Source organism: Elephas maximus, chromosome 10, assembly GCF_024166365.1.
Source record: "Elephas maximus indicus isolate mEleMax1 chromosome 10, mEleMax1 primary haplotype, whole genome shotgun sequence".
Classification (NCBI taxonomy): domain Eukaryota; kingdom Metazoa; phylum Chordata; class Mammalia; order Proboscidea; family Elephantidae; genus Elephas; species Elephas maximus.
In genome coordinates, this window is record NC_064828.1 from 44,805,501 (window position 1) to 44,825,788 (window position 20,288).

General features: G+C 40.7%; 1 protein-coding gene across 3 annotated transcripts in view; it reads left to right on the top strand.

The window, feature by feature from the left end:
• The window catches only part of AKAP6 (A-kinase anchoring protein 6), a 607,892-nt gene that overhangs the window by 232,672 nt on the left and 354,932 nt on the right, over window positions 1-20,288 (top strand). For all 3 annotated transcript variants that reach the window (XM_049897582.1, XM_049897583.1, XM_049897584.1), the window contains exon 2: window positions 8,023-8,380. In XM_049897582.1, coding sequence (XP_049753539.1) covers window positions 8,023-8,380 — 358 coding nt within the window. The remainder of the gene's footprint in view (window positions 1-8,022; window positions 8,381-20,288) is intronic.

The following is a 20,288-nucleotide window of genomic DNA, read 5'->3' on the forward strand; positions in this document are numbered from 1 at the left end:
ACAAGCACTCTGTTAGCAGACTCTTCTGTATTGCTGCATTAATGCAGATAACTAATTCAGACTTCAGATCTTTAAAAAAAATAATTCTTCCCTCAGGGCTCACTGTCTTTCTACTTTACATATTGAGGTCACAAAAGATAAATAGCCTCTTACCGCTTGTTAACTAGGGATGAGAATATGGGGGTACAGGGCAATCTTTTAACTTCTATGATATCTATTTTTGTAATGTTTGAATTAATGTATATTACTTTTATAATTAACCCTGTGGGGCAGTTCTGCTCTGTCCTATAGGGTCACTATGAGTTGGAATCGATTTGATGGGAACGGGTAACGGACGTTTATAATTAATTAAAAATCATTTTAGAACAAGAAAAAAAAGTAAAAGTGTTGTCTAAAATGGTCTTTAAAACCCTTTCCAGCTTCAAATCTGTAATGCTAGGACTGTGAATAGGGTTAATGGAGAACTAAAAATGGAGAACTCTTTTTATATTTAATGGAGTACGTAAGATGGAGAACAGAACGCCTTCAGTCATTCTGATCCAAAAGTGAGAATTATCGCTTCCCCTTTCTCTCTCTTTTTTTTTCTAGGCTAGAAAGAGGTTATTAAGGTGGCACTTTATATTAGAGGAGTCTTTGTCTGGAAAAGTGGATGTTGATCTTCTCAGAATGCAGATTTCTCATTTCCTTTTCTTGGTACATGAGAGTGTGTCTACCGATTTTTCGTTCCCATTCTAAGACACAGCTGCATTCCTAATTCTCTTCTTTTCAATCTTTTTAGATCTCTGCTAACAAACTCTGTAGCATGACGTTCACAGCCTCCATACAGTATGGCCACAACTTACCAAGTAGCCTTGTTTGTTTCTGGGACCCATCAAGCTCCTCGTTCCTTCTCAACACTGAATTATTTGCTGATTCTCCCAACACCTTGATGCTGAGGTGTCTTTGCCCGTGCACTTTGCCCAGCGTGGAGCTCCTCCCCCACCTTCCTTCCATCTCTGCTCATCTAAATCATACTTATTTTTACAAGCCCATCTCAAATCTTACCTTCTCCAGGGAAAGGTTCTCCTTACCTCTTCCCTACCCAGGATTAATGTCACTCCACTGGGGCCTCACAGGACTTTGTTTGCCTCCCACATGTTTGGCCACATCCTGCCTGTAAAATAGGTTATGTGGGTGTGTATGAATCTGTGACATACACAGAGAGAGAGATGCTGTTTAACTATAAACTCCTTGAAGGTAAAAATGATGAGCTGATTCCAACTCATGGTGACCCCATGTGTGTCAGAGTAGAACTGTGCTCCATAGAATTTTCAATGGCTAGTCTTTTGGAAGTAGATCTCCAGGTCTCTCTTCCAAGGCTCCTCTGAGTAGACTTGAACCTCCAACCTTTCAGTTAGCAGCTGTGAATATTAACCATGTTCTTTTTTTACCACCCAGGGACTCCTATTTACACATAATGCCATATATACATATATAGTTGGCTCTTAGTGATGTCAATTTATTTGAAATTAATCTTATTTCATTTTCTTGATGTTAATGATATTGGCAAAAAACAACTGTACAAGCTATGCATTAAACCCCAAATTAAACCAAACCCGTTGCCATAGAGTTGATTCTGACTCATAGCAACCCTATAGGACAGAGTAGAACTGCCCCATAGGGTTTCCAAGGAGTGGCTGGTGGATTTGAACTGCCGACCTTTTGGTTAGCAGCTGAGCTCTTAACCACTGAAATCCAGTTCCTCTTGAAACATTTTCCTGAACAACAGAGAGGCAGTTGCCTAATGCTTAAAACTGATTTTTAGCAACTTGAGGTAGCGGGGTGAGAAATATGAACATTCATTAGCGTTTTCTGTATCCAGGTCTATACTGCTGAGGACCGCAAGGGCCATTCTGGCTGGGCTGACTGGCTGAAGCAGCCAAACAAATCTGTTTGACAGGAATCAACTGCTGTCATGGGAGAAAGAAAACATGGGAGGCATGATGACTAGCTGAGTCAGTCTGGGTGTCCCTATATCACAGGAGAAGAGCCTGAATAATCTGGAGGTAGGAGGGGTTGTGGGAGGAAGATGATTGATGGAGTGTGTTATGGCTGACAGCAGACTCCAGGCTCTGGGCCAGGGAGTTAGTGGGTGATTGAGGGGAGACCCTGGAGAGGGTGCATGGTCCCGATGTGATTAGCAGGATGTAATCAGCCATCTGCCTGGGAGCACAGGCATACACAAAGGAGATATTAAAGGGGAAAAAAGAGAGAGAGGAAACAGCAGTGATAACGCCAAGAGGACCTCTTAAATTGTAGAAATCTGCCCAAACCCCACTATTTACATGCTGTTTCCCCCTTCAGGCACTTGAAATCCTCCTCCTCACTGATACTGCTTGCAGGCTTGTCTGTAAACGCAGGAGGATTAGAAAGTGAGACTAATCGGGTTACCGCAGTGATCTCCCTAAACCACGTTACTCTAGGTGAGTCCTGGAGGGCGTGGGGTGGGAAGGGAAGAGGGCCAAGGAGAAGGGGAAATCAGACAGCGATTGTGGAAATTTCCACAGGAGCATCGTAAAAGCCACTCTCTGTCTTTTTTCCCTTAAGTACAGATTTAACTTAATACTTGGCAGGAACTCTTTGGCTTCCTTCTTTAAGAGTTTAAAGCCATTTAAATTTTCCCAGCTCTCGACCCCACAAGACACCAGGGAGGTAGACAGGCAGCAAGATTTAAAACTAGGTGATGAATTAGATCCTCACCCATCTGGGTAGGCAGCAGCATTTAATTAAGCAATGTATTAGACTCGTTTTTTGTGTTTTCTTACCAGAGCCTGATTCTGGTATCCTGGAATCGGATACAGGGTGCACTACTTGAGTTCATTTATTTTTCCTTAATGCAATTAAAGCATGACAGCTAACCGTTGACAAAAATCAAAACATTCCAGCAGAACTTTTTTCTTTCTTCCTAAATCCAGTGGCTTTATGAATAGATTCTGTGAAGAGCTGTTATTTGAAAATAAAGAAATGAAAGGACACTTAATGATGCCTAACATAATTTTCCCTACCTCAGTTTTATATAACATGTGCTTTGTAGCAAAGAAATCTGTTAATTTGGCTAGGATTATGCCTTAGCCACTCACTTATTTTTTAAGGTGTGACAGGGTACAGAAAGATTGAGAATAAAGTATTCAGGCATGGGTCGATTTACATGATGACAAGGCAGCCTCTCAAACTGTACACATGATGATGCTTTTACTTGGAACAGTTTCTTCGTGAGGAAAGAGAGTTTGAATCTATTTAGCTCAGATTGGCTTTGTCAGATGGTGATATTAAACACACAGTACTAATCTACCCTGTGTTAAGATTTCTCAGTTTTGGGGAATACAGCCTTGGTTTTCTGAACCACAAAGGGGTATGGTCTGTCTACCCTAACACTCTTTCTATGATGATCCTTGTTTTGGCAGCTGTCTCCTTTTTCTCAGCTCACTTATCACCTTTTGTTTGCAAAAAGCCTCCCTATAAACTACACAGTCCCAGAGCTTATACATTAGCTTCCATATAGGGATGCAGTAACAGCCCTTTCTTAGCAAGAGATTTAGGCTATTAAGGGCATATGAAGCCAGTGTCCTACAGACTCGCCTATGCCCTACTGGCATGGAGTGGGCCCTCATGCCTGTAGGCCTTTATCTTGTTTAGCCACGAGAAGAAAACCCCCAAGGGAGAGAGGAGAGAAGGAGGAGCCAGACGTTTAATCCTGGAGGGCCATTAGAGACGAAAGCATTTACAGTGAGTACAGTCGGCAGATACACGGCTTTTTGTTCTTTTATTTAAAAGGGAAATTACAGGAGAAGGGAGAAAGAAGGGGACAGCTTTGATGACTGCATAGCTGGATATTTTGCTTTTTTGTTTGGCCAAAGAACACTCTCCTGATTTAAATGTGACTGTTTATTCAAGTTGAATACAATCTGCTAACATCGGGTTTTGACTCAAAACTGTGGACTGTCAGGGAGCTAGCAGAACCTGTCTTTGTTAGTAAACAACCCATGGTATGTTGTCTTCTGTTTCTGTCAGATGGTAAATAGACTGTGGTGGGAAAAGCCCTCCCACAAATTAAAAATAGTGCTTTAAAATCTTTACTGCTTTCAGCTCTTGTACTTCAAATGTTGCATCTTCTCTGGATTTGCGGAAAGGAAAGGATTTGATGGATGTTATTTTTAACAGCAGCTGGGATAAAGGTGGTATTATCTTTAATGCCGGAAAGGTGGCTATAGACTCAAGCATTTTATTATGTGGGGGGAAGAGGTTACTGGGTTCCAAAAAGCTGGTTGATTACTTCTCTCAAGCTCCTAATAAAGCCAGAATTGCAACTTGGTGGGTACTTGTGTGTACTTGGGCTAATGCTTTTGCTTACAAGGCCAGAAGTTGTTGGCTAGTGGTTTCTTTTTAAAAAATTTCTCTCTGACGGGAAAGGGATCTTATTGTAAGATGCCTTGCATGGGTGGAATAGAAAACTTACATAATATCTGGTAGAATGAATAGACTTGTGCTCAATTCCCTACTATTTGTTTGCATTCAGATTGGTTTGATGGAAAGTGAGCTTAAATAGTCATGATAAGGGCAGGAAAACTATGCACAAAGATTTAGGACTTCATAATTTGAAGCATTTTTCCTTTAAATTATAAATTTATCTTTGAAATCAAATGTGATTTTGTGAAAATCAGAAATAGAGTTTGGTCAGCCGTGGGTGCTACATTGAAGTCCTGGTGGCACATTGGTTAAGAGCTCAGCCACTAACCAAAAGGTTGATGTTTTGAATCCACCAGCCATTCCTTGGAAACCCTATGGGGCAGTTCAGCTCTATCCTGCTGGGTGGCTATGTGACCATGAGTCAGGATGGACTCAACGGCAATGGGTTTTTGATATTTTTGGGTACCACATTTAAAAGCGAATTGCTAGAATTGAAAATTCAACGTTATCTGTGAAAAGGGTAATCGATCAATTGTATGCTATTTCCCAGGTTCGTGATGCTATTAAAATAGGACACCTTTGGCATTCCTTTCCCAGTGGCAAAGGTGTTTGTGAAGGAAAGTAAATAGAATTTAAAGTGGAACTCTAGTAAAGCACTGCTTTGCTTTACTTCTCTGGGTTCTTGACATTCTCTCATTTTTATCTGATGAGTTAAATATAGAAACATCACATCTAGGCTGAAGTTGTGTAGATACAGGAAAACTTTGGTTTGTCAGCTTGAACATAAGGCTCCCTTACCCTTTATTCCTACGTGATGCACACCTTTTCTTCTCCAGCTATATTTTTGTTGAATATTTTTATTTTATTCTGTTTGTCCTTTACTTATATATCCACATCTCTGTTGTCAATCTTAAATTACAAACTCCCAGGGGAGAGAATCTCCCCTATTAATTCCTTCGGGAAGAATTTGCACCCCATAATGTGGAAATAATGATTTACAAAATGCTTTTTCACAGTAATGATCCATTTCTTTCCAGTAAGTAGGACAAATCTATTGATGATGTTTGTGTGCTGTGGTAAAACAGAAGGCCATCAGTTAGTATCAGGAGTGTCTCAGTAGAGGCAGGATGCTGCCAAACATGGATATCTCTGGATAAATAATGCCATCACAGATTCTTAGAGGATTTTACTATTGTCTAGTTCAATTTTGTCATTTTACAGGTGAGGAAACTGAGGACCAGAATTGTGGAGTGTCTCGCCCCAACTCACATAAAACTGCAGTGTTCCTACTGTGTAAACAGTCTGTTGGCATATATAGAGGCGTTGTAGATTGGGACATAAACTGCATTGAGCTAATTCTTTGGTATGTTTTTTAGTTTACCGTAGGATGTATGTTTCTGAGGAGGCTTATCTCGATTTAGGAATGTCAGGTAAAACACATTGATGCAACATCATTTTTAAGTTATGCAGGGCACTTGGGTGAGTGGGCGTGTGTAGGTATAGCTGAGACAGTTCATTGTACATTGCCCTGGCATTTTGTTTTCTGGTTTAGACCGAGTCTGGTTTCTTGGAGGAGGGAACCACTGTGACACCAATGCCATCTTCGTTCACCCGTTCTGTGACCTTAAGCTAGAAACCTTTATTAACCTCTGTGTTATATTAGATTCCTTCTCTGGAGGGCAGTGAACTAATTAATAATTTACAAGTGATTTGGGAAATCAGACTTGGAGCCTTCTAACGATGGAGTATTGTTTATTAAGAAGTGGTATGGTAGTATACACTTACTGGAATTTTATCCCTCCGAGTGAAATTTTGGTATCTTCTAATTTGTTTTTTAAAATATCCAGGCCTAGTATTATTGCTATGTTAAAAACTGTATACAAAGGTGGTTAAAAATGTGAAACATGGATTTCTCCCTCTTGTAATCAAGTGGAAGAAACTGTTGAATGGAAGTCTAAAGACATTCTGTAAGGCAGGCACCAAAATGATAAGCCTACTTTTTAATATAAACTTTTGCTTTTGCAAATAACTTTGTTTTCCGAAATTTAATTCAAAAGTTAGATGTCCAAGAAATTGAGGAGGGGAAACAAGTCATGGCATTGTAAGATCTCTGAAATAGTATGTCATGGGAGTAATCTTAAGGTTTTTCCCAGTTCAACAAGTCTTTTTAGTCCCTCTTCCCATTCCTGCATGGAAATTTACATGCTACTAGTCAAATTGGATGGAGTCCCTGGGTGGCATAAATGTTTAAGCGCTTCACTACTAACCAAAAGGCTGATGGCTTGAACCCACCCAGGGGTGCACTGGAAGAAAGCCCTGGCAGTTTGCTTCCAAAAGGTCACAGCGTTGAAATCCTATAGAGCACGATTTTAGTCTGTAACACATGGGATTGCCATGAGACAGAATCGACTTCATGGCAACTGGTTTGGTTTTCTGGTTTAGTCAAATAGGTAGTTTTCTTGATTTTTTTCTCTCTATTTTTGTAGATAAAATATGTTCTGCTTTTGTTACTAAACAAATACTCAAATCTTAACAATACGGACTGTGTTCTGACAGTTGCATTAATCTCTGATCTTTTTGGTCAGCTACCTTTAACCTTTGGGGAAAGGACATTATAAACTAACTTGAATAAGTAGAACCAGGAAAAACAATCTATTATTTACATATATCAGGAAAGTAAAGATCTGAAATTACTAACTGCATGGTGTTTATTTATTTAACAGATAAGAGAAAGGAGTAACATCTCCTGAATTAACCACTGTGTTTCTGGAAATTAGAACATCTCCCCTCTCTAGCTATCCTGTGTATTGAAGATATTGGCATAATTGTCAAAATGATTCTTAGATGCTTCTAATAGAAAAACCAAACATAATAGTGGCTTAAACAAGTGTTTATTTTTCTCTCACATAAAGAAGTCCAGGGGCAACAGTTCAGGACTGTATGGTGGCTCGTCGTTATCAGGGACCCAATATTTTTACCTTTCTGCCGTACCATCCTCCACTCAGCATACTCCAGAGCTTCTCCTGGTCTGAGATGGCAGCTGAGACTCCAGCCATCAAGTCCACATTGCAGGCTGGAAGAAGGAGGAAAAGCAGAAGGGCAAAAAGAGGCTCGTCCCAACTGAGTCTGCTCCCTTTGAGCAGTTCGTTCAGAAACCCTTCCTACACAGCAATTCCACTTGCTTCCCATAGGCTAGAACTTAGTCACATGCCACACCTAGCTGCAAAGGAGATAGAGAAAGTAGTTTTTGATTCTGGGCAGGAATATGCACAGCTAAAAATCAGGATTTTGTTACTAAGGAATGAGGGGGAGGATGGATGTTGGGGCAGGCAACACCACTATGATTTTATGTTCCTAAAAAAAAAAAATTAAAAAAAAATTTTTTTTATAATATGCTGAGACTTAGGGCTACCATGCACAAAGTCAAAACGCCTCTTTCTGTTTTTGCTATGAGCTATAGTTTCTTAATTTAGAATTCAGGCTTAATTTAGAAATCCTGTTTCTTCTGTGAAGTACCATTTCTTTATTTGGCAATCTTGCCTGACTCTTACTCTCTTCTTTCCTCTTGCCTTTCAGCTGTTTTGGAAAGAAGCAAGGTTTAGATTTCTCCATGTTAACCATGAGCGTGACACTTTCCCCCCTGAGGTCACAGGACCTGGATCCCATGGCTACTGATGCTTCACCCATGGCCATCAACCTAACACCCACTGTGGAGCGGGGTGACGGAGAAGAGGCACTGAAGGACATGGATTCTGACCAGCAGTATGAAAAACCACCCCCACTGCACACAGGGGCCGACTGGAAGATTGTCCTCCACTTACCAGAAATTGAGACCTGGCTCCGGATGACCTCAGAGAGAGTCCGAGACCTGACTTATTCAGTCCAGCAGGACTCGGACAGCAAGCATGTGGATGTGCATCTAGTTCAGCTCAAGGTAAGGCGGGTCTCTGGGCTCAGGGTACATTCAGGACAGAAGTCTGAAAAAGGCTTTGGTGCCTAGAGCCTGAATTCTATAATTCCCAATGAGAAAATGTCCAGGAAGAAAAATAGAGTAACAGGTTTGAGACTGTTATCCTCAGAGGTAAACACAGGCAGAATTAATTCTTTCTTGGTTTTACTTCATGTGCTGATTATGTAGCCCAAAACTGGCCTTTGAGGAAGATGTGGAGAAATGGGGCAAGAGAGGGACGTTTTGGGGCAATGTCATAGAAATCGGTTAAAACGAATAAACGTATTTTTAAAAATATTACAAAAGGTTTAATAAAAAGACTCTAATAGGTAAAGCATCAAACTGAGCTTTGACTGTGTGAGTGTATGTGATTATTATCTTTTGCTGAAGTTGATGCTGCCTTTGTGGCGAACAATGGATCCTGGCATGGTGTGGTGGGCATACATTCGTCTCTGAGAACGAGTCCTTTTATCCAGGTACGATGCATCATGCAGAGCAAAAGTGCTTTTATAACAACTCATCTAAGTTCAAACATGTAAAAAATGTCTGGTTTCTGGAACCTTCCAAAAGCTTAACTGTTGGTAATAATGGAATGGTGGTACTAATAAAGAGTGTTATTAATAGATTTCTGGCCTAGGGACCCCAAAATACTGGAAATCTTGTCCTGTCACACACACTTCTTTCTTCTAGGTCCCTGACGGAAATTCATGCTTAGGTTAGTGACTAGCGAAGCAAGCAGGTTCATAACCAATCAGGGTGTTGGCCCCAAACCCTGGTGTAAATTTCCAGTCAATTCGATGGGATCCTAAGGAGAATTCTTTCACTTAAGCTAAACCAGTTGAGTTGCCATTGAGTCAGCTGTGACTCATGGTGACTCCATGTGTGTCCGAGTAGAACTGTACTCCATAGGGTTTTCAATGGCTGATTTTTCAGAAATACATCACCAGACCTTTCTTCGAGGCAACTCTAGGTGGATTAGAATCTCTAACTTTTTGATTAGCAGCTGAGTGCACTAACCATTTGCACCACCCAGGGACTCCTTATGTAGTTCATCCTAAATGACCCGAAATCAAAGGCCAAGCAGATGGTTGGATCTTAATACTTAAATGGCTTGCATGATGCAGCCTTTAGTGGGAAAGGATGGGCAGTCAGAGAAAGCATGAGCCCCAAAGCCTGGAGCAGAGATTCCTCAGCCTTCTCAGACTGGTTCAACAGAGAGTATGTCAGAGAGAGAAAGAGAGACAGAGAGGAAAGAGAGGGATAGAACAAAAGAACCAGAAAGTCAAAGGTGGCTGGGCTTCTCCCAGGTTGAGCAGGCCCGGGGTCTTCTTTCCACAGGTTCTTGGGAGGAAGAAAGTATAAGAAGTAGATACAGGATTAGGCTTCTAAGGAAAATTGACTATTCTCAGTCTTTTAGACTTACACAGAAAATGTGGTAAATGATAAACTTTGTTGTTCTCGTGTGCTGTGGAGTCATAGCGACCCTATATGACAAAGTAGAACTGCCCCATAGGGTTTCTTAGGCTGATCACTGGTGTTTTCTCTTGAAATGCTGCTGGTGGGTTCAAACTGCCGACTGTTTGGTTAGCACCTAGCACTCAGCCAATTGCGCTCACCAAACCAAAGACCAAACCCATCGCAAATGAGTCCATTGCACCCACCAGGGCTTCTTAAATGATAAAGTAGGATGGGAGAAAGATGAAAGCATCTTTAGAAGACTCTACTAAAAATGCTGTTAAGGGTTTTAAAAAAGCATACAAGTGTCAATTAGCTTCAGTTAATAACATCAATAATAAACTAATAAAAAATTAATAAATAAAGTGAAAATTTAAATTCCAAATAGGAAGGTAAAGTTTTTGTACAATTAATTTAGAATTATATTTAGTGTTTGAGAAATCACCTCTAGGGTGATTTGCTTGTCTTTTTCTCTTTGAAACTGCTTATCATCTTCTGTCCTTTGTCAAATGGCAGCTCATATTTGCCCCCATCCAGGTCCATCCCATAGCGTGGTCTGCCACCCCTGATGAAAAAGAAGCTTCATGAGGGCAGGAAATCAAGTACAGTAGTCACATAGTGGTTACTCAGTCAAGGGCTGTTAAAAGAGTGAATTGAAATTGCCTACATTAATTTAATTCCAGAGTTTTTGTCTTTACATTTTTGGTACTTATTTCATCAAGTGACCTAACCAACATTCTTTGTAATGTCCTCAAATATTCTGTAATAATGGAGCCCTTTGCACATTAAGTCAACGAGCCCTGGTCAGTGCCTGTGGTTTCTAAAACAGTCTGTACAATCATTTAGTTTGGGTCTCCTAATCTGCTCCTAAGTTTACCCTTTGTTTTTATAATATTCCTTAATTCAACCAAATAAGCATTTTGATACATTTTTTTTTTTAATTTTAAAATTCATGTCCTTAAGTTTAAAATTTCCACATGGATCCACAAGAATAAAGGGGAATTTAAACATAGTGTAGAAACACAACAAAACAATCTTGTAGACCAAAACAAAACTAACCTGTTGCTGTTGAATCAATTCTGACTCATAGTGACCCTATAGGACAGAGTAGAGCTGCCCCACAGGGTTTCCAAGGACCGGCTGGTAGATTTGCACTACTGACCTTTTGGTTAGCAGCCAAGCTCTTAACCACTGCACCAACTTTGTAGAAGCAAGTCTCAGTTGAGGTCTGTGGCAAAGCATAGGGATAGGCACAGCCTGGGGCAAGGACAACCACCTCCTATGGGGCTGCCTTGCTTGGCTTCCACTACCTTGGTAAATTACTCAGTTTATTCAATTACAGCGAAAAATGAATCAGAGGGATGGGAATTCCCATCTAGGTGCTGATAATTGCCACATATGTATATCCAGTCCTGTTTTCCCAGGATCCCCAGGTACCTAACTGGAATTTCCACTTGTATGTTTAGTGGGAATCTGAGACCAGATATGCCCATCCCAGAGCTCTTGACCTTCCCATAACTTTTCCTCCCCCAGTCTTCCCAGTTTCAGTAAAGGCACCACTGTTTGTCAAGTCAAAGAAGGAACCTCCCACCCCATATACGTATATGTTCTATCAACAAGCCTGAGAACCCCTCTCCAAAATATGCCCTAAAGTCATTCATTTCTCCCCAGCACTACTGCTGCCACCCTAATCAAACTACATCACTGCTTGCCTGGAGCCCTGGTGGCGCAGTGCCTAATAAATCGTATCTGTCACTCCCTTGCTTCTTATTGGATTTATAGTAAAACCCAAGTTCCGTCCTGTAACTCTGCGCTTGCCTGCCTCTGGCCATATCTTCTCTTTCTTTTTCCTTGTTCATGTGTCCAGGCACATTGGAAGTTCCAAGGAAATGATAGGCTAGTTCTTGCCACAAGGCTTTTGCTGTTCCCTCTCCCTAGAAACTCACTGCACCCGTCTTTGCTTGGCAGAATCTTGATCCTCATGGAGCCATCGGCCAGAAGCACAGCCTGTGCTTTCGTTTGGTGAAGGACAAGCACAAAATAAGAAGCTACCTTTTACATAAAATGTCTACATGCCTTTTATTCCCTTTCACATTGCTTGCCCTAAGTCTTCTCATTATAGTCTTCTCTACTATCATGTCAATGTATAATTTTTAAAGAAACAGTTGAAAAATGCTTTAGGAAAATTTTCAGGGTAGGCTTGGCCTCTGGTCTTATGTTAAATGTCACTTTCTCAAAAAAAAAAAAGCCATTCCGATTTCTCTTCTTAACACTCATTCCCTCCTGTAGCCATTATCTATTTTTTTTTTTAATGATTTCTTGTCACTAGCTGAAATTATGTTATTTGTTTACTTGTTTGTGTTCTCCCCAAGGATCTGGAATATCTAATTATTTCTTTTCAACTGTATCCTGTTGCCTAGGACAGGGCCTGGCACTTGGTGGGGGCCCAGTTCACATCTATGACTAGATAAAAACCAAACCAAACCTGTTACTGTCAAGTCGATTCCAACTTATAATACCCCTATTAGGACAGGGTGGAACTGCCCCATAGGGTTTCCAAGGCTGTAAATCTTTACAGAAGAAGATTACCACATCTTTCTCCTGCAGAGCGGCTGGTGGGTTTGAACCGTCAGCCTTTTGTTTAGCATCCAAGGGCTTAACCACTGCTCCACCAGGGTTCCTATGGTCCATATCTTCTTGTCCCATAGGCAGGCTTGCATGGAAATCACAGAAGGAGGGGTGCTAAGGGTTGAATTAGGACAAAGGCATTGGATGAATCAAGGCTCCGCATTGTTCTCCCATTAAAGAAAGTCCTATGAGTGGATCAGGAGTCATGGAGGTATTTTCTGGAGAGTCTGCACAGGACAGTCTATTTTTTTCCTGTAGGTTTCTGCTCCTGGACCCTACTCCCATGCTCCTTTCTCTATGACTCCTTCTTTAGTAACGATTTTGGTCCATAGATTTACTTTCAGATCTTCTAGGCTAGGAACCATTCTTTTTCTTTAAAGGTAGCTTGAGTTATAGGGTTGCTATGAGTTGGAATCAACTCGACAGCACTGGGTTGAGTTATCTTTAAAGTCATTGTGTTGATCTTAAAATTTATTTATCGGAGACCAATCTTATCTCCCTTATTTCCAAATTCTTAGGGGTGTTTTACTATAATCCCCAGGATAAATCACTATTATACAATTTCCAAGGGAGTGATTGTTCTAGAGAGTGAATAAAAACATCCAATGTTAAGATTAAAAAATAGAAACAATGAAATATGTTATACTGAGTACTTTTTTCCATTTTTTAAACTAAAAATGCAATCCACATATTTTGCCTCTTAGTTTCCAGATTTTTTTTAGTAAAATGTATGCGAAGCCAGCTGAACCATTTTTAGAAACTGCTTTTTCCCTGTTTGTATTTAGAAGCTCTGCTGTGCAAGAAAACCAGACTAAGAACCTTAAACAGTTCTGATTTTAATTGAAATTCCAGTCTGGATGAAAGTATTTGAGTTTTAAGCAGGCAAAGTAGGCATCTTTGCTTCCTGACTGACAGACTTCTTAGGGAGAATATTATTTTTATTCCTGGAAACATGGTAACAGAAAAGGGGCATGGCTTAGATTAGCCAGCACAGGATAAACGCCGTGGCTGAATGACAAAGAGGAGTCTTCAAGTGACCCACTTTAGTAAATTCTTCTACTCTAAACCACCTCCACATGAGATTTGTGTCTCAAAGTTAGAGCATTTGACGGAGGCTGTTTACTAGGTGTTCTGATTGGGCTGTTCCTAGAGTGAGATGCGTCTCACATCTAGAGTTGACCCAGATACTCGGTCACTCAATTCACGTGGGATCTGAAGGGCCTCTATGGAAAAAATCTTCAATTCTCACCAAATCTGGGGTTCAGCACATCAGATGCACCTGATGGACTGAAGACGATGGATTTTGTAGTTTGGCAGGAGCATTAATTGTCAAGATAGCCCAACAAGTCTACCAGATTTTCCAGCTGCATAATTTTTAATTAGCAATTGTTTTTTTGTTAGCTGCCATCAAGTCAGCTGAAAACAAGGTCTAGAGAAAAGTAATAAATATTAAAAAAAAATTGAAGATGAGTCCAATGAGAAAAGTCTGAAGAAACTGGCATTATTTTGGTTGGACAAGTGTTATTGGGTTTTGTTACTTAAATGGTTTTAATAATATTAACTTGAGGTATCACTGAGCAACAATAGCCATCTGTTTTTGTGGTCGCAGGTGGTTAGATGTTTGTAGGGGCAACCAGTAAGAGGCAGGGTATGAGTTTTAACTTTTTTCTTGCTCTAGAAAGTTTTCAGTTCAATAACATTCATCAAATACCTAATATGTACCAGGAGTTTTACTTATTCATATCTTACTTAATCCTCACAACAACTCTGTTGGAGATGAGGAAATTGAGTCTCAGAAGGGTTAGTAAGTGATTGGCTTGGGCGTCCAACTAGGCTTTTTGAGTCTCAGGTCTAATATTTTTTCACTATTGGTACATTGGCCTCTGTCCAGGGAAGGATTACTCAATAAGCAAGGTACCCATGAGTTTACTTCCGTTTGCTTACTAATTTGGTACTGCAGAATTTCACCTGTTTTTCACCACATCAAGGATGTGATGAAACTCATGTGAAATTGTGCACTACAGATTAGTAAGCAAGTAAACACAGGTAAGCGTACCTTGCTTACTGGTTAATCCGTCCCTTTGGATATCTCCAGGGGTGAGAAATTTGAATGAGCATAAAGCATAAGATAATAGTTTCGTTTTTCTTAGACTGGAGGGTTAGGATGTGAGGGTGGAGGGCTCATAGTTTTTCTTTTTTTGAGAAGATCCAACATAGGTGTTTTTTAATTCATCAGAAGTAGAAGCATGAGGCGGTAGAAGTGGGGACATAAATGAACTTTTGCGATTCCCTTAAGTACGGGCATCGTAACCTGTTGCCGTTAAGTTGATTCTGATCCATGATAACCCCATGTGTTAAAGAGTAGAACTGCTCCATTGGGTTTGCTTGGCTGTACGGAAGTAAATCGCCAGGCTTTCTCCTGCAGTACTGCCGCATGAGTTTGAACCACAAACCTTTAGGTTGGTAATCGAGCACAAACTGTGCCACCTAGGACCTGTGGGCATCATGTTCTTGTTGTTAGTTGCTATTGAGTTGGTTTCAACTCATGGTGACCCTATGTGTGACAGGGTAGAATTGCTCCCTAGGGTTTTCAAGGCCAGTTGCCAGGCCGCTATGAGTCAGAATCAACTCGATAGCCACAAGTTTGGTTTTTTGGGTTTTTTTTGCCTACCTTTTCCACCCTCCTCCCTTCAAAATTTTACATCTCAGAGGAGGGAGACATGTGATCTAATTAAAGTGAAATGGTACTTAGATGTGAATTACTAGTATCAAAAACATGAAGGAGGGAGAATCAAGGAATGAACATCTTTAATGGGAAATGTTAACAAATCAGCTAACTTCAGATTGTGGCATGTGTAGATACAGTAGTTCTCATCCTTAGCTGTACAATAGACTCTCCTGGGAAGCTTTGAAAAACCCATTGCCCAGGCCATGTCCCAGACCAGCTATATCAGAATCTGGGGGTTGGGCCCAGGCATGAGTACTTTTAAAGGCTCCCCAGGTGATTCCAGTGCACAACCGAAAGTAAGATCCACTGTGAGTAGGGTTTTTTGAGCTGAGGGCTTTTTGATACCGCTCGTTTATTCCATGCATTCCCCCTTTCCCCCCAACAAGACAACCAGGGATTTAAAGTCACTTTTTTAGGAGTGAAGGGCTCTATATACTGCTGAACTTCAATTCTCTAAGTGACTCATAAAGTCAGTAAAAACAAAGAGGAGGGAAAGGAATGAGTACATGCTGGATACTGGGCTATATGCTTTAAATATATAATCTCATTTTATTCTCTTAAATATTTTAAACACGAAAGAAAAACTTGATCCAGATAAAGCAAATGTTCCATTCTCAACTTTTTTTTAATGTAATAAAATATGTATAACATAAAATTTGATGTTGCAATCATTTTTAAGTGTATAATTCAGTGGCATAAAATTAGGTTTACGATATTGTACATCCATCACCACTATTTCAAAAACTTTATTACCTCAGACATAATCTGTGTACCCATTAAGCAATAACTCCCTCACAACAGCTCTTTGAACTAGAAATATCTTATGGAGAGGTGTAGGTACACCCACGTATGGTTGTACAGGTTGTATATGAATAGCACCTTTGGAAGTTGGGCAATGCACAACCTGCATGGCCATACCTGGTCACCTTGTATAGGCATGGGGAACAACCTGAGTAAAAGGTGCTTTGAATATGACAGACAGAAGGGCTTCATTCCCATCTAGAGCCAAGGAATGATGGGAGACGTATTATTCAGTTTGGTGGAGCCACATTTTGAAGGACCACAAATGCTTTGACTGCCTCAGAGAAGTCTGGGCTTGATCCAGTAGTCATAAAGACATCCACAAACGAAGGAATGACTTGATTAAAGCCTACGTCTTAGGATGAGTTTGCGGGTGTGTGCAGGGTGATCTGGAAAGGGGAGAGGGTGAGACAGTTATGAGGCTGTTCGGTAAATGACAGAGTGGCTGGGCTTGCGTGGTAGAAGCAGGAAGCAAGAGTAAATCCATCAGGTGATTGATGGAAAATGAGATAGCATGCAGGGGAGTCACAGGTGACTGGTTCTTTGTGGCTTAACTTGCCCTCATCAGATTCAAACTGCACTGATATGTCTGTTGTCACTTGGTGTTAGGGCTGAAGACTTTTTCTTTCTATAAATGTGAATAGAGTGAAAAGCAACAGAACAGAAATCTCTCTTTTTACTTTAGCAATGTGGCTGTTATTAGTGGGTGTTTTGGTGTAAGTTGCTTCTATTGTTCTGTGATACTTTAATGCACCGATTTTCATTATTTGGATAAGGCAGTGTCTTAGTTATACAGTGCTGCTATAACAGAAATACCACAAGTGGATGGCTTTAACAAAGAGAAATTTATTCTCTCACAGCCTCGGAGGCTAGAAGTCTGAATTTAGGGTGCCTGCCCCAGGGGAAAGCTCTCTATCAGCTCTCGAGGAAGTTCCTTGTTATCAGTCTTCCCCAGTTGAGAAGCTTCTCAGCACAGGGACCCCAGGTCTAAAGGACATGCTATTCTATTGACTCTTGTTTCTTGGTGGTATGAGGGCCCCATGTCTCTCTGCTTGCTTCTCCCTTTTATATCTCAAAAGAGATTGGCTTCAGATATAATCTAATCTCGTAGATTGAGTCCTGTCTCATCAACATAACTGCCAATAATCCCATCTCATTAACAGCATAGTGATAGGATTTACAACACATAGGAAAATCACATCAGATGACAAAATGGTAGACAATCACACAATATGGGAATCATGGACTAGCCAAATTGATACACCTGTTTTGGGGACACAATTCAATCCATGACAGGTAGATTTACAAAATATATCATTAGATGGAAAAGAAATAATCTGAAATGCATTATAGGAAGTGATCCACTCTTCTCTTAAAGAAGAGAAAACGGGTATAAGGCCCACAGAAGAATTCGTTCATGTAAAAATGGCATGGCAGCGGCATCTGATCTACTCTATCTTCATGAGGGGGAAGGAGAATCAAGATCAACAGCCCAAGGCTGATTCCTATGAGGTGGAGGTCAGACATGCCTCCTCTCTCCACCATCTTTACCAATTCTGACACCGACAGTCCCTCCCATGGCACTCTCTACTTTTCTGCTGAGTTCAATAATTCATTGCTATGGCCACACAGAGCTCACAGACAGTACTCACTATTATAGGGTTTATTAGGGAAGTAACAGGTTACAATTCAGGTTCAGGAATGCTCAGGATACAGTTCCTCCATCAGGACAGCCTCTTTTCAGCTGTGCCCGCTGCCACGCCTCTCTCTGGCCCTCAGCCTCTGCCTTGCTCAGGCAAGTGTTACGAAGGTCTTTTAGCTCTGCCGGTAAATGCCCAGAAGCACCCCACTCTGCCAGTAAGCCTTCGCCCGAAGGTGCTTTCTCGCTCTGTGGGCCAGAAGCCCATTGCGCCATCTCCCACTGTCTCTTCTGCCACCATTTCTCTGTAATCCATCTCACCACAGTTCATGAGGAGGAAATTGGCCATAGGCAAATTATAAAGGTCTTCAGCACCTTTTTTGTATTTTTCCCTCTTTCCAGAAACATAATATCTATGAAAAGACCTTATAAAGTAATTAAAACTATAGTTTGACAGTGGCAGAGCTAAAACTTTTGCAAAGAGAATTAATGCTGTTTCACTGGCCAAAGGAATCCATCTCTGTAATGATGAGTCAGGCACTGATGACAAGATGGGCAGAGAGATTTCCACTGAGGGCTACTCTGGAGCTTTTCATACAACATCATATAGGAGACTACCTCCTTTAGGGATGTGTGTATGTCCCCATGCTGGACAGAACTTCGGTAGGAGGGAAATGTTGTTTTAAAAAATCTTTTAACTGCCAGAAGAGCTAGATGATGCCTGGCTACCATTACTAACCATTCTGATAAGGGCCACAATAGATGGACCCTGATAGAATGGGAGAAAAAATGCAGAACAGAGCTTAAATTCTTTAAAAAAAAATTTTTTTTTATGTGCTTTGAGTGAAAGTTTATAATTCAAGTCAGTTTCTCATACAAAAACTTATACACACATGTATGTAGTTATGTGACCCCAGTTGCTCTCCCTTCAGTGTGACAGCATACTCCTCTCCATCCTGTATTTCCCGTGTCCCTTCACCCAGCTCCTGCTCCCCTCTGCCTTTTCATCTTGCCTTTAGATAGGAGCTGCCCACATAGTCTTGTATGTCTACTTAGGGTAAGAAGTACACTCCTCACCAGTGTCACTTTGTCTTATCCAAAAAAAAAAAAAAAAAAACCCACTGCTGTCAAGTCGATTCCAACTCATAGTGATCCTATAGGACAGAGTAGAACTGCCGTATAGAGTTTCCAAGGAGCGCCTGGTGGACTTGAACTGCCGACCTCTTGTTTAGCAGCCATAGCACTTCACCACTACGCCACCAGGGTTTCCTTATGTCTTATAGTCCAGTCTAATCTTTGTCGAGTTGGCTTTGGGAATGGTTTTAGTTTTGGGTTAACAGAGAGTTCAGGGGCCACGACCTCTGGGGTCCCTCCAGTCTCATTCAGACCATTAAGTCTGGTCTTTTTACTAGAATTTGAGTTCTGCATCCCATTTTCTCTTGCTCCATCAGGGATTCTCTGTTGTATAACTTAAATTCTTAAAAATTCCAGACTTTATTGGACCAGGTGAGACTAAAGGACTCCCTGAGACTATTGTCCTTCATACTCTTTCAGCCTTGAACCGAAACTATCCTCTGTGGCCACCTTTTAGTGAAATAACAGATTGGCACACAAAATAAAGGATTTTGCCCGTGAATATGGTGCTGTATTAAAACACCATCTGTATGAGACCAAAAGGTCAACAATTACTCTAAAGCAAAGATGAGAAGACAAAGGGGCAGGGAAACTAGAGTACTGGAACTAGAGCAACCAGAATGCAATTAAAGAGAATTTTGACACAGGTAAATAATGTTACTGAACACTTTATATAGAAATCGTCACATGGGAGCCTAATTTGCTGTGTCAACTTTCACTGAGAACACAATAAAATAATATTAAAAAATATATATTTTAACTGCTGTGTTAACCCCCTTAACTTCTAGCTGCCCCCCCAGATAAAATTCAAATGTCTGGGCATGGCATACAAATTTCTTCACAGTCTGGACCCAGCCGACCTATTGTTTCTTTTTCTGAAACCTCCTTCCTGCACCTCTGACAAGCCAGGCCCTTTCAGAAATCCATGCATTGGGAACATGGCTTCCTTCTGCCTGGGAAATCACCTCACTCCTTATCCAAAACTTCTCTGCATAGGGAAATGACTATACATTCTCCAAATCCTAGCTACAATATTGCTTTCTTGGTGAAAACATTTCACAGGCCTACAGGTTCTCCCCATATTTTCCTACGGTGCCTACTGTAACATGTTCACGGAGACTGCAGTTTTAATTACTACTAATCTGTGGTGGTTATAAGGAACCTTGTTTTTATACCCCATAACTATATCTCTGTTGATACCTTTGTATGACTTTGAAATCAGGACAAAAGAAGACCATCATCATAAAATACATTTCCTTTGATTATCTTGTTGATGGAAAACAAACTGACGTATTTAGACTTCTGAATAATTGGTACTTCTCACATCTACTCTGGATATCTAGGGCGTGCACATTTTCATTTTGCTTGACCTAGGGCAACATATCCTGAACACTTTGTACGTTAAGAGTATGACTTGGGGGAAAATCCTCACCTCAAAAGTTCTGTGTTTGCAATTTCAAAAATAGTACATTAGTAAACCTTTAGAGGTAAATCATGTTGGTAGCGAG